Source organism: Thamnophis sirtalis, unplaced genomic scaffold, assembly GCF_051295495.1.
Source record: "Thamnophis sirtalis isolate CommonGarterSnake01/CBP01778 unplaced genomic scaffold, rThaSir2_p1.2 scaffold_7, whole genome shotgun sequence".
Taxonomy (NCBI): Eukaryota; Metazoa; Chordata; class Lepidosauria; order Squamata; family Natricidae; genus Thamnophis; species Thamnophis sirtalis.
In genome coordinates, this window is record NW_028261387.1 from 82226371 (window position 1) to 82241552 (window position 15182).

A 15182-nucleotide genomic window follows, 5' to 3' on the forward strand; every position below is an offset into this window, starting at 1 on the left:
AATGCTAATCAATACACGGAACATATTACCATTTATGGTGGACCAGTGAGGAGGCTAAAAGTTTTGGAAAAGGATCAAAAATTGGCTGGAAGCAATAACAGGGGTTAAAATAGAATGGAAACCTGAAGTTTTTTTATTAGGAATAATGTCTGTGAAATACAAAAAAGAAATCCAGTATTTAATACTACATATAATTACAGCGGCAAGGATTGCCTTTGCCCAGAAATGGAAAAACAAATTAACTCCAAGCGAAGATGAAATAATAAGAAAGGTTATGGATTGTGCTGAAATGGACAAACTAACTAAAGAAATCCAGGGAAAAGAAGAATCAGAATTCTACCAGATATGGGATAAATGGTATAGGTGGATGGAGAAAAGAAACAAGAATCAATGAAGGAATATAACAAAACTCAAAAAATAATAGTTATGAATAAAATAAGAGGGTTAAGAATGGTGAAATCCAAATGAAATACAATAGAAGGGGAAATAGTATAAGGTGAGTGGTATTGATTGATAATTGCTATTAGAAAGAACAGGAACCTCCTGTTCATATTGTATTGTGTAAATGTGGTGTACGTCTAAGTTTTGTGTGTGTATTTTATATGTTTGTTAATAAAAAATAAATAAAGGAGGGGAAGGAGGGAAGAAGCCTTTAAGGAGGGAGTTGGAGACGAGATTACACCTTCCAGAGCAGTATTTCTCAGGAGAACAGAGATTGAGATTATATAGCCTCCGGAGCGAAACCTCTGATTGCAGAGACAAGCTAACAGGTTTCCTCCAATCATGAGCTTTTTGTAACTGATGTCAACTGATGCTACAGAGCGCATGTAGCCACAGGCGACGGGGAGCGGTAATGTCAGAGTGTTCTGAGCCCATAAAAATGTTAGATTTTTTTTTTAAAGGTACCGGTAAGCGAATGTCTTACTCTGCAAAATAAATGTCTTCTACTTAATGTTTAACATATTGATTTCTGAATTTTGGGTAAGAAAAGTAGGGGGCATCCTATACACGGGGGCGTCTTGTAAACGGAAAAATATGGTAAGTGGACATGACGCTTCCTCCTGACCTCATTGGCTCACATGATGGGGTTCTTGCTTGAGTACGGGATGTTAACACAGTCACTACAGCTTAGCACAGTGTTTCTCAACCTTGGCGACTTTAAGTCCTGTGGACTTCAACTCACAGAATTCCCCAGCCAGCTATGCTGGCTGGGGGATTCTGGGAGTTGAAGTCCACAGGTCTTAAAGTCGCCAAGGTTGAGAAACACTGGCTTAGCATGATTTGAAAAGAACGTCCCCTTAGGTTGTCCACCAATCCCTAGGCTTCAAAGACCTATATGGTATGACCTCTTATCCAATGGATGAAGGCCTCTTGTAGCCTTGCAGAAGACTTCTGATTGGTCAACCAAGACAATTCTGGCTTGACTCACCAGTGAAGAAATGACACAGGGAATCTGTCACAAAGGCTTGTGCAGAGGCTTGGACTTATCCACCCTTTGGAGAGCTTCCACGGCTGCAGCTGGCGCTGTGGCTGCAGCTGGCAACACAGCCATGATAAGGAAGATGCTCTTCTGATTCTCAGCTTGCCCATTTTTGTTTTTTTTTCCCCTTACCAACCATGGCTCTGCCAGGGGACAAGATTTACAACAGTTGCCTCCCTTTTGGTGAGACCCATCAGAAACTCTTAGCCACCGTTCTGATTGTGTTGGGCCTTTTTGCTTTACTGGAATATGCCGTTAAACTGATTGCCTTGGTAAGCAAAATGAATCAGGTGGGTGTTAACGCAGGTCCTCACAAGCTGGATGGGCTGCAAGGAATATTTGGCCATCCGAATTGTGGGCATTGGGTGAGCGTCACTGGGCATTAAGGCACTGAGGCGTCTATGAGCTTCTCTACTGGATCTCTCTTCTGGATAGAAGCCTTTCTGCTGAGAGGTTTCTTCTACAAGCAAATAATCATAGTTAAAACAAGGTTTGTTCTTTCCTGGGTGATGGTGGTGAAGGCATGAATTAGGTCTGGGATTACAAAACAAGTAAATAGTGAGCATCCGAGGTGATATTCAGCGGGTTCTCTCTGATCTGGGGGAACTGGCAGTGGTGGCTGCAGGAGGCTCCGCCCACCCACCCTGATGTAATGCCCAAGCACTGCGCATGCACGCTTGCTCACATAGGGAAGGTAAGTGAATCCCACCACTGGTGAGCACTAACAACGATCAAGCTGCAGCATGTTACAACAGGAAGCCAATTTGGTTAATCCCAGCGGGAAAAAAGGGGTCTCAGACCTGATTGGATACGTATCACTAGAGCAGGGGTGTCAAACTCACAATGACACGTCGTCACGTGACATATCACTTTTTTTCCTCTTTGCTAAAACAGAGGTGGGCGTGGCCAGAGCGTGACACATCTGGCTCGTGAGTTTGACACCCACTTCTGCACTAGAGCAGTGTTTCTCAATCTTGGCAACTTGAAGATGTCTGGACTTCAACTCCCAGAATTCCCCAGCCAGCATTCGCTGGCTGGGGAATTCTGGGACTTGAAGTCCAGACATCTTCAAGTTGCCAAGGTTGAGAAACACTGCACTAGAGGATCAGCACAATAGATCTAGAATGGGGAGCGAAAGAAACTTTGCAAGATGGCGATGAACACCACTTCTAAATGGCTGCCAAGAAGGCAAAGGGGACTTGAAGTTCTAAGTATCAAGTTGACCAAACAAAGTTTTACTTTTTAAACAAACAATAATAAGAAAAAAGGGTTCTGCTAAAAAAGACCTCTAATAAAGATTTTCCTTACAAAGAAAATTCTGAATTGCCTCAAAATTAAAAAAAAAAAAAAGAGACATAGGAGATACATGCACAGATTGCCCAATAATTCAATTTTCTAAAAAATATTCAGGACTGACTGACTACTAAGATACCTATTACACTTTGCTTTCACCTATGAGAGTCAAGAGAGATGGACATTTAATATTAGAGTATGTTAGCCTTTCGTCACTTATAAAGCCCTTCATGGTATTGGACCTGGGTACTTGAGAGACCACCTGCTGCCAATTACCTCCAATAGACCGATTAGATCCCACAGATTAGGCCTCCTCCAAATACCATCCGCCAGCCAATGCCGACTGGCGACTACCCGGAGGAGAGCCTTCTCTGTGGCTGCTCCGACCCTCTGGAACGAGCTCCCCGTGGAGATTCGAACTCTCACCACCCTCCAGGCCTTCCGCAAAGCCCTTAAAACTTGGCTGTTCTGACAGGCCTGGGGCTAAAGAGCTTTTGCCCCCCCTCTCGAATGGTATGGTTGTTGTGTGCTTTTAAATTGTGTATTGTTCTGTTCGTCTTTTTTATCCCTTATCTGTACCCCCTTCCCTTGACTTGGATTGTGAGCCGCCCTGAGTCCCCTCCGGGGAAAAGGGCGGCATATAAATGCAATAAATTCAATTCAATTCAACAATTACAGAAACACTTTTCCTTTAACCCACAAAAAGCTTCTAACACAACAGGCTTCGATTTGCCAGCATTTTGGCCCTGCAAAAATATGAATAGGAATTAAAGTGAGAAGAAACAGACCCAGATAAAGGAGAAGAATATAAGCCAACTGCATTTATACAGCTGCTCAACTCAAAGAGACAAATAGCAGATCCGGGCAAAGGATGGGAATATATAGAGTATTTGTTGATTGATTTATTACAGGGATTTACATAGCCGCTGAACTCAAGCTGAATGGGCAGCATAAACAAAAAAACATTAAGCAAGAAAAAAAAAATCCCAAAGCATACATTGTTTGTAAAAAAAATAACTCAAATATGCAAAACGACAAAACAGATTAAAACAACTGATGCTATAGGGCAGTGTTTTTCAACCTTTTTTGTGCAAAGGCACACTTGTTTCATGAAAAAAATCACAAGGCACACCACCATTAGAAAATGTTTAAAAAAATTAACTCTGTGCCTATATTGACTATATATAAAGTGTTTTTCCCACGGCACACCTTACACTATGTCACGGCACACTAGTGTGCCGCGGCACAGTGGTTGAAAAACACTGCTATAGGGCACGTGTCTAACTTTTTGACTGGCCTTTTGACTCAACACAGAAGAAGCTTCTTGGATGAGAAGTGAAACGTCTTCAAAGAAAAACCACAAAGTCCAGATGCCTCTTGAAAAAGCATTTTTGGGACAACCATGACCTGGATTGACTGAGAATCTCCATAGACATAAAAGTAGAAACGTTGGAGAATCCAAACTGTGATCTCCTGAATTCCCTGAATTTTGAAACTAGATGACTCTTGCTGATGACTCTTCCCGATAAATAGAACAGGTTGTGAGAGTAGGAAGATATGAGGAACCTTTACTGTCCCAACTGTTGAAACAGCTACTGATAACTCGGAACAGCCGTGTCAAACAGAGGGATAAACAGGCCAAGCCATGCATTGGGTTTAAAAGGAAATATATACAGAGATGCATCCTGCCCCCAAAGTACACTTTCCAGCATCCTTTCTTATATGCTATACTGTTGAGGAAGCTGTGGATTGTAGTTGGCTCCCCAGTAGTCTGCTCTGGGCAGTTGTGAATGTGGTAGTTGTGTCTATATGTAATGACTAATGTCTTTATGACTTCATATTGGTTACTTATACCAGTTGTTCTGACCTAGGCTTCCCAAAATTATGAAGTCCCGACAAAAAAACCTTTTATTAATTTACTGTGATTTCTGCTCATTCACAACCAGCAAAGTCTTTCAAGGGAGGATTTACAGTCACAGACCTTATCTGGCTTGGAGAGCTGACAGGCTGCTATCTGCAAAACTTGGCAAGGAGATTCACAGAGTCACGAACCAATTAAGTGAACTAATTGTCTCCTGCAAACTCCACTTTCCTTTTGTGCCTCTTTTATTTCCTCTGGGAGGGGCCATTCATCTTCCACCTGTGGCCTTACTTCCAAGTTGACCCCTGTTCTTTAGCTGTTCCCTTCGTCTGGCAACTCTGGGCATGCGCACATTGGGAATAGGCTCCAGCTGTTTGTCTGCCTCAATCATGTTTGACTCTGAAGGCAGCTGATAACTGACATACGGCTCTGCCCCCCTCTCTGCCTCCAACACAGAGCCCTCATCAGACTCCAGGACTGGCCCATGTTCCTCCCCAGCCTCCTCACTGTCCGAATCTGCTGCCAGCTCTGCTGGCCACTGGTTGGCCAGAACATCACTCTCCAACAGCATCTATATTTTGTCCTTTTTATTAGAAGATAGTATTTGCTTTCCACTCAGGAAATGAATAGGAGGAAGTCAGCAAAGGCCTGTTCTCTGGGCTGCCCATTCTTCCTATTCCAGCTAATTCTTATGTTATAATTGCAGGAGTTCTGGGCAGTCACCTAGATGGAAAATAACCACAGCATCATCTCATATAGTTTGACTTAAGTTCTTCCAATTTTACTCAATCGCACCAGAAAACTTGGTTGGGGGTCTGATGAGCAATGAAACATTGGGAAAGGCCTAAAATATTTCAGTATGTTAAGTTACTTAATTTAATGCCATGCTTTCTCTCTCTCTCTCTCTCTTCAGTTATGGATCACCTTTCCCCCATTCCTGAGGAAAATATATGACTCTTTCTTCAAGAAAGGTATTTTATAGATGCATAAAAAGTAGGAGGGAAGCAACCAAATTCCCTTTTCTTTCCCCCCAGCCAATCTTTTCTCTTCAGCCTTCAAAAATCATCAGCTAAACTCACATATGACATGAAGTTGTAATGAGTTCTAGTGGGTTTTGCTTTAACATGCTGCACAAAATCACACAACCGTAACTTATTCAATACAGCATTCAGTAAACTTGGCTTAATACAAGCTATGAAGTAAGTCACAGAAAACTCAGGCAATTTATAAACAAAAATACCAAAAGATCTTAGTCAAAGAAACAGCTGAGGAGTGAAGAGTCTCAGTAAATTGTACATTACTTCACGGGGGTTCAGGAGAACCTCTAGCTAAGATTCTTTGCAATTCGGAGAACCCCCAAATCCCACCCCGCCCCTCTTAGGAGTCTCTACCTGGCCCGTTTTGGATGCAGGTAAGTGCAGGGTGTGCACAGAGGCTTGGGGAGGGCGAAAAACGGGCCTACTGGAAGTTCAGGGAGAAGGCCTCCAGAGCCTGGGGAGGCCGTTTCCACCCTCCCAGAGGCTTGAGGAAAGTTTCTGGAGTCTCCGGAGGGCCACACACACACACCCCCGCCGTGGTGCAGGAGGCTGACTAAGCCACACCCGCCATGGTCACGCCCACTCAGCAACCCTTGCTAAAAATTTTGAAGCCCACCCCTGACTTTAACCATGGGTAAAGCTAAGGAAAACCCAAGATGAGGGGTCCTTGGTGCTTTGAACTTGGCTGTTTTCTTGCAGACATTTCATTACCCAAAATGTTAATCAGAGCTAGTAGTCCAGCCGCACACTCTCCACTGCAGAACACAGAATTCTACCGAAAGGCCTCCACTATAACCAGAGGCGATGTCAATGACCTGAAATTCTTGGCAGCCTTAGAAGGAGCATGTAAAACTGCTTAAACTTCCCAGAGGCCCAAGAAAACATCAGACAAACCAGAGGTGGGCTCCTCCTGCTTCAGACCGGTTCAGCCGAGTAGGTAGTAACTTGGCCTGCCACGCCCCCAAACTGGCCTATGGCGCCACCATCTTGTTTTTTGCTTCTGCGCATGCACGGAAGCTGTTTTTTTTTTAGTACTGCGCATGAGCACCACAAAGCACGTGCGCATGCACAGCGCATCTCAGAACGAACCGGCAGTAGCAGCAGCCGGAACTCACCCCTGAGACAAACCATCCTTCCGCAGACCAGAAAGATGACGAGAACTGGATCAATTTACAGCAGAGGATAGAGCAGCCCTCACAAGCAAAAAAAAAACGGGGGGGGGGGAGGCAGACCATCATCATCCTACTAGCAAAGGCTGAACCACGGTTATTGTGGACAGATCACAATACCTACAAAAAAAACCAAAAGAATTAAGACTGCTATCACTGGCGCCGTTACCTAGTTTGGGTAATGAAATATCTGCAAGAAAACAACCGAGCTCAGAGACAGCAGCCTCATTTCACCCCTGAACTGAAAATATTTCCCTTTAAATGAAATCCCAAAACTATCTCATCCTTGAACTGGAAACAAAATTGAGACGGCAGGAAGCAATTGCCAACGCATGCTTGTGTCACCACGAGGTGTAATGCATTAGAGAAAATGACCTGAGGGCCTTTCTCTACTGCTGATACAAAGGGATGTTGCTTGAAATGGCAAAAGAAAATTAAAAAATTAGGCAGTTATCCCTATTGCAGATCCCTATCCTGCCCCTGCCTTGACTCACTGCTGAACTGTGCCATCCTGATTTTGTCTCTGCGTGTGATAAGCAGGAGCAAGTGGCCGATTCCTCGGGCTTTGCTCTTCTCCTCCTGCTTACATCCGCCAATCATGGGGCTGCCGTAGAACAGGAGAAATGTCTGTGGCTGCAGGGCCCTGTCATCTTCAGTCTCCCCTTCACTCCATTCGGATAAAGTTGACTTGTTTGAAAGAGCGAGTAAAATAGGTCAGAGTAATGAAGGCAGCTGAGTCATAGGGATGCTTATTTAGAATACTTCAGTTCTATTCAATTCACACCCAAACACACACCTTTCTTCATCTGGGCAACAAATGTCAAATTTATGAGTATTTTGGCAATAGGGAGGTGAGGGTCAGGAGGGTTTGGTCCCGTCATTCCACTGTTACTATTTTAGCTATGGCCTTTAAAGCAGAGGTCTCCAATCTTGGCAACTTTAAGCCTGGAGGACTTCAACTCCCAAAATGGGGGATTCTGGGAGTTGAAGTCCACCAGGCTTAAAGTTGCCAAGGTTGGAGACCCCTGCTTTAAAGCACTTATCACACAGCCAGCTGAACAATGTAATGCTACTGGCATCATCATGTTTCTACTCTCTGGAAGTAGAATAATGGGGCAGATGAGGCTGGTCAAGGAGTGGGGGGGGGTGGAGTTTCCCCCCCATTAGCTTGAAAGAATAAAATTTAATTCCAACTCCACCCACAGTTGTTCACCTTGGACAATGATTGGTGACGAAGCGTAAATATATCATGCACAACGTCTATCTGAATAGGGGAAATAACTGTTCACCGCACAGCTAAGGATGGCACACAGCTGTCTCACTCATGAGTGAGGGAGAAGATTGGAAAAGTTTTAGGGGACAAAGCCGGGGGCGGGGGGGCGGGAGGATGCTTGACAATGTTTGGCATTGTAGTTAGGTGCAAATGGGAAATGGCCTTAAGATTAGATTGTGAGCTAATCGTTAAGACCCACTTTTGCCACACGGGTGCCTTGCAGATGCTTAGACTACAATGCCCATCACATCCTAGCCAGCTGACTGGTTAGAACAATAGAACGAGCACATGAGTGATTCAGAGAGTGTGAATAAGGAAGTATCTACATTGTACTTGCTAATTTCCAATGGTGGCTCATAGTCACTTTCCACAGTCAGCAATTAACCCCACAGCTAGGGGTCATCAGGATAGTAGGTGGCTTAGCACATGATCCCCCCCCCCAGGTCCAGGGAGATCACCCTGCTGAGCCTATGGATCAACTGTGGGTTTGTTTCACGTTCTCTTCACTGCTCTTCCAGAGAATTCTAGGAAAAAATGATCTTTCCTGTCCCACCAATCCCACATTCATTGCTTTTCCATAATAAGTAAAATAATGACTAGCTCTTGACTATTGCTCAGTCAAGAATTCAATAAATTGTGGGTACACAGCTTTATCAGGCAAGTTCCCAGAGATGCTGGGAGAGGTAACTCAGCAAGGATATTGCTGAATTACACTTCTAGCTATTCCAAAGGCACCTCTTTTTTTTCCAAGAGACAACCGGACTTTCCGGTTTTCCTTTGAAGACGTTTCCCTTCTCATCCAAGAAGAGTCCTCAGCTCTGACATCCATTCCCCACTATCCTGTCAGAGCTGAAGAAGCTTCTTGGATGAGAAACGAAACATCCAGTTGCCTCTTGAAAAAGCACCTTTGGGACAACCATACACCTCTATCCGGGAGACGCCCTTCGTGATTTTCTTGCCCGTTTTCAAGGTTTTTTAGGCTGCTTCTCCTTGGATTGCAGGCAGCCGACTGCTCAAAACCATGAAGATTCTCTCCAGCAGCAAGAGGCTATGGAAAGAATCGGCCCTTTTCAGGAGCCAGAAAAAGCCCTCAACCCTGCGCTTCCGTTGCATTGTAGATCCTGTGAAAGTGACTGTGAAAATCGGCAACCCGCACGAGTCCAAAGCCTTCTGCACTCAGCTGGGAAGGAAAAACAAGGCCTACTATTCTGGGGAATGGTCAAGCCACCATGACACAGATGACAAGAAAGCCAGTTGGCATAAGAGCCAACAACACCTCCAGGACAGCCAAGGAAGCTCCCACCTGTCTGACCCCGAGACTCCCCAGCCAGCGTGTCCTGTGGGATCGGTGGCTTCCTGGGTCCGCTTCAGCTTCAGCTCACCAGTACGCACCCCTGACACGGTAAACAGTTCAGCCAACTATGGCGTTTTGGCAAGGAGTCACCAAAGGGCCACAGGCGATAAGCTGCAGAGTTCGGAAGTGACAGGAGGTAGTTCCCATGGGCAACGCTTCTTGACTCGCTCGGTGGGCCTAAACACAGATGGGCCTGCTCCCCACCACTTGACTCAACCCCACGAGCCCTTTCATCATCCAACCAGTGAGACCAATTTCATCCCCAGCCCAATCTTACCTGGTCCCCGGCGGGTGCTGTATTCTACCTTTGCTCAAGATATGGCATCTAGAACCCACCTCAATGCTGAGGAATATGTCTACCCACATTCTCCCAGAGGTCATCAACCTCGTCTTGGCCTAGAGTGGCATCAGCACTTGCCAGCCGCACAGCAAGCAGAGGTCTATGTCTATCTGGTCAGTCCACCCCACCCTAGAGCAGAACACCGTCCTGAGCAACCCAACCCAGCTTTTCCAACCTCTCAGACCATCTCCAGGAAGGAAATGCTGGAGAACAAAATCTCCCTTAACCAGAGCAGGGGCGGCAATAATCAAGGCCCTGCAGTCCACGGGGGCAGCGATTCCAATAAGCCACGCAAAAGCATCTGGGAGAGGAAGCGCCAGAGAAGATCACTGCAGCCAACCTCAGACCATGAGAAGTTAGTAGGGAGCAACGGTGGAGTTAACGCTGGGACCCATGAGCCGTTTTCTCATAGCCCATCTCTCTTAGTCGATAGAGGGAAGGAAAGTCTTGATGCAACTCCACCCAACATTGCCAGCTGAAGATATTTGACGGTCCTTTTAGGCTCCGGAAATCAGGTGGAATTCTTGAGAAAGGAAGGGTCTTTCCTACTGCTTCCCTCAACACTTTGGTGCATATCTGGGGTCATTAAAATAAAGGCAAAGCGCAAAGCATTTACAGAGCATAATTAACAAAGCACCATATTGGTGTGGTAAAGGTACAGAACCTGCCCCATTGATAGGCTAACCCCCAATGATAGCCCAGATCCTCAGCCACTAGATCCCAAAGGAGCTTGTCTTCCCCTCCCAGGACGCAACTGGACTTTGTTTTTCTTTGAAGACGTTTATCATCATCTGACGACATCATTATCTCCAGTCTACAACACAGTCCTTTCAACAGTTCCAAGAAGGCCACACACCCATTTGCATCACTCAGGTGTCCTTGATGACACAGATAAACCTCCAGGTAGCCTTAACAACTTGACTCGCTAAAAGAACGCAAAAATGGTCAATTGTCTGCAAGGAGTATAAATCCTTTCATTCCCCTCCATCCAGTCAGTGCTGAAGAAGCTTCTTGGATGAGAAGCGAAACATCTTCAAAGAAAAACCAGAAAGTCCAATCCAGTTGCCTCTTGAAAAAAAAAAAAGCACCTTTGGGACAACCATGACTTGGGTGACTGAGAATCTCCATAGACATTCAGCAACTAGGTCCTTTGTTGCAGAAGGAATTATTTGAAGGAAAAGGAGACTCTGAAGGTTTTAAAGAAGAAATAATAATCATCTCATCTCCAACTTGTAAGAACATACGGAGTCCTGCTGTGTTAGGCTAACAGACTCAGCATGGTGTCTCCCATTAGTCAGCTAGATGCTTTCAGAAAGCTCACCAATATAGCCAGGAGGGTTAAAAACTTCTCTTCCATGGGTGATTTTCAGCTGTTGGTATTCCAGGAATGCCTGTTTTTCTCATAAGAAAGAGCTGTCAAGATCAATAGCTACATGCAGCCCCATCTCGCTTTGAAGTCAGCAGATTCCACTTGACCATAGCATTTTAACTTCTCTTTATTGATCATATAACCACCCACAGCGACAATTAACCCTAACTTCTAACTTTGTGAATGGGGGGGTGGGGGTTTCCATCCACGTTTTCCACAGCACGGGCAATTTTGTCCTACCTGATAGAGAGCTTCTCACATCACCAAAATACCATGTTTTTCAGAGTATAAGATGCACCTCCCCCCCCCCCAAAAAAGAGCATGGAAATGCATCTTGGTGCATCTTATACACCGAATACACCCATTTTTGGCCTCCCGAAGCCCCGCCCCTGCATCCCATTTTTGCAAAAAAACAGACAGAAAACTGAGGCATTTTTGCCTCCCCAGCCCCCAGCAGCACTCTGCAGGCTTCAGCAGGGCTGGGGAAAGGCAAAAACACCTATTTTGCAGTTGTAAAATGAGGCTGGGGGATGAAGCCAAGGAGATTCTCAGCTAGATACTCCTAAGTTAATTGTTTCTTCATAGTGGGCTGGTGAAATCACTTGCTTCCCTCACATTAAGCAGAGCAAAGAAACCACAGGGGTGTCTGATTTTCAAATGAAGACATCTCAAATTGTAGGAACCATTATGGGTCCTCCGTGAAATGGCCTTGGTGGCATGTTCCCATTCAGATAACAACAGACATGAGCAGAGGTGGTATTCAGACGGTTCTGACTGGTTTTCGCAAACCGGAAAAGCAGACATTTTGAGTAATTCGGAGAATTGGCAAATACCATCTCTGGCTGGCCCCGCCCCCATCTATTCTCTGCCTCCCGAGTCCCAGCTGATCAGCTGGGTCTCCTTTTGTTGCCATGCAGCTGCAGCTTTTGTTGTCCTGAGCTGGAAAGCAGGTTAGTTGGCTGGGGAGGAATGGGGATTTTGCAGTATTCTTCCCAAGGAGTCGGGAGGGAATTAAGATTTTGCACTATCCTGCCTCTGCCACGCCCACCAAGCCACACCATGCCTACCAAGCCACGGCCACAGAACTAGTAATACAAAAATTTGAATCCCACCCCTGGACATGAGTTACAGAATTCAAAAGTTCTGGTTTGTCATGATACCCCCACATATTCCCATACCCAAACATTTATACTCATATTCTACTACACCTGCTCATCTGTCTTAATTCTAGGTAAGTAGACATACCCAACTAAGCAATAGATTGTATCCATCCATCATTTTTATTTATTCAGAAACCTTATGAAATTCACCTTTCTTTTCATATGCAGGTAGTCCTCAACGTACGACCACAATTAAGCCCCAAATTTTTGTTGCTAAGTGAGACATTTGCTAAGTGAATTTTGCCCCATTTTACGACCTTTCTTGTCACAGTTGTTAAGTGAAACTGGCTTTCCCCTTTGACTTTGCTTGTCAGAAGGTCACAAAAGAGGATCACAGCTTCTTGGCACACTGCAACCATAATAAATATGAGTCAATTGCCAAGTGTCTGAATTTTGATCGCGAGACTGTAGGGATGCTGCAAAAGTCATCAGTGTGAAAAAATGGTCACAAGTCACTTTTTTCAGTGTTGTTGTAACTTCGAACAGTCACTAAATGAACTGTTGTAAGTTGAAGACTACCTGTAGAACTCAAGGTGGTGAATATACCTAATACTCCTTCCTCTCCTATTTCCCAACAGCAATCCTGTAAGATAAATTAGGCTGAGAGAATGACTGGCTCAAAGTCATCCAGGTGGTTTTTCATGCTAGGCTGGGATCTTAAACCACTATATCAAACCCAGGGGTGAAATGCTACTGGTTTGGACCGGTTCGACCGAACCAGTAGTAAAAATGCTACCGGTTCACCCGAACCAGCAGTTTAAAAAAATGGTTCAGGCGAACCAGTATTTCCAACAATCAGCTGTGATGAGCAATTTATATTAGCTAGAAGGTTGGATTTCCTGCTTTCTAGCTAATTTAAATTGTGTGTCACAGCTGATCGTCAGAAATCAAAGGTCCTGCACACGTGCAGAGGTGGGGAAATAGGAGAGGAAGGAGTGTTTGCTCGCTCATATTCCTGAACTGGTAGCGAAGGTAAGTTGATTTCACCCCTGACCAAACCGACTTACATTTTGCAGCATGCCAGCTTGTCAATTTGTTAATTAAAATAATTTGAAGAAGCCAAAAAATAGCAAACGAGCTATTAAAAAATAGCAAACAATAGCAAACGGGTCCCACAGAGATACTGAGATGCCACACATAACCCGTCAGTTCTTCCGTATGTTCAGTGTGGTTTATTTTTCCTAATGTCTTTCCTCCATCTTTAGAGGACTTCTCCAAGAATCTACAAGGAAGCTTCACATGTTCACAGCCCCAAATTCTAACACTAGATTTCTTTCCTAAAAAGGAATGTAAGACTATAATGATGTAATAACCCCAGGGGCAGCAGTTATGAACTCCACTACGAGATTTATTCATGAACTCCACTACAAGATTTACTCATTTCATTTGAACTTTCCTGTGGCTGGTGACTGGAGCTGCTGGCTGGAAGGGGGGGGGAAGCAGAGAGAAAAAGAGGAGTAGGTAGTGGCCCGTGAATCATATGTCCATAAACCAAAATAGTAATAATACATTCTGGATTAGGGCACTTGAAATTGTGATTTTATTTATTTCAAAATGACCGGTTTAGTTCAATGTAATAGCTGTCTTGCACCTGTCTTCCGCAGTACTCTTTTCAAATTTGGATACTGTACCCTTTGTAAACAAATTACTAGTCTACATAGACAGATTACATATCTAGAATCTCTAATCTGTGCTCTCCAAGCAAAAATTAGGTGTCCAATTCGGTCATTCCACTCTACGGAGATGCCACGCTATCAGCTCCCCCTACCACAAAGATCCCGCAGGAGAAGAGCAGTCTGGACAACCGTGGGATCTGGCAGGGTGAGAGCTGTGAACCATAAACACAAAGCTTTTGCTGTGACCCAGCATAACAGATATAGCGCCCTTGCTGACCCTAATGGGGATACTAAAGAGACAAGTCAAGGTAGTTGTGATAACGATGACTCAAATAAGCGGGGGATCGTGGTCCAAAATGAAGAATTTACTTCGGAAAGGCGAAATGGAGAACCAGGCATCATACATCAGTCGCACAAGAAGAGCAAGATATGCAAAAAGAGAAGTCACCTGGTTGGTGATTCAATCATAAGGGATGTAAATTTAGGAAAGGATATGGAGGTTTTAAAAGAGGTCAGGTGTCTCCCAGGTGCTACTGCAAGCAGACACAAGAGACGTATTAAGATACTCAAGAATACAAGGAAGGACTGTGATGTTGCTGCTATTATACATCTTGGCACAAATGATCTGTCCCAAAAAGATGTACTTTCTGTGAACAATGATTTCCAGAACTTGGGGTATGAACTTAGTGGTATAGGTTGTAGGCTTATCTTTTACCAGTATATAAGGAACAAAAAGGGAAGGGCCAGTGTGTAGTAGAGTTTAATATGGGGCTAAAGGAGTGGTGTAAAAGGGAAGGCATAACACAGGTTATGTAGACAGTATACACAGGGTCAATCAAAATGGACTCAAATGTCTATATACCAATGCACAGAGTATGAGGAATAAACAGGGCGAATTAGAAATTCAAGTAAAAGATGGCAGATATGATATTGTTGCCATTACAGAAACTTGGTGGGATGAAACCGACAAATGGAACATACAGCTAGAAGGATTTAAATTATTTTTAAAAAATAGACCAAATAAAAGAGGAGGTAGAGTTGCGCTATATATAAGAAATAATTACCTCTCTACAGAAATAGAGCACAACAATGATGAGAACTATCTTGAATGCATTTGGGTCAATATTAAAGGGGTTTTTTTGGGGGGGGGGGAGGAATGACATTGCCATAGGTCTATACTACAGGCCACCCAACCAAGCAGAGGAAGTAGATGAACTTTTTGCTAGTCAG

General features: G+C 44.4%; 1 protein-coding gene across 4 annotated transcripts; it reads left to right on the plus strand.

The window, feature by feature from the left end:
• The first annotated feature begins 1498 nt into the window (after window positions 1-1498).
• LOC148044734 (uncharacterized) lies at window positions 1499-10418 on the plus strand. Of its 4 annotated transcripts, none has more exons than XM_087720835.1 (3): window positions 1499-1770; window positions 5548-5605; window positions 9115-10418. In XM_087720835.1, the coding sequence occupies exons 1-3, from the start codon at window positions 1618-1620 to the stop codon at window positions 10284-10286; spliced, it is 1383 nt and encodes a 460-aa protein (XP_087576961.1). In that variant the 5' UTR covers window positions 1499-1617; the 3' UTR covers window positions 10287-10418. The 4 variants fall into 4 exon arrangements, with proteins under 4 accessions (XP_087576961.1, XP_087576962.1, XP_087576963.1 ...); XM_087720836.1 differs by having other exon boundaries at window positions 1499-1752; XM_087720837.1 differs by having other exon boundaries at window positions 1503-1770; window positions 9232-10418.
• Window positions 10419-15182: the final 4764 nt, after the last annotated feature.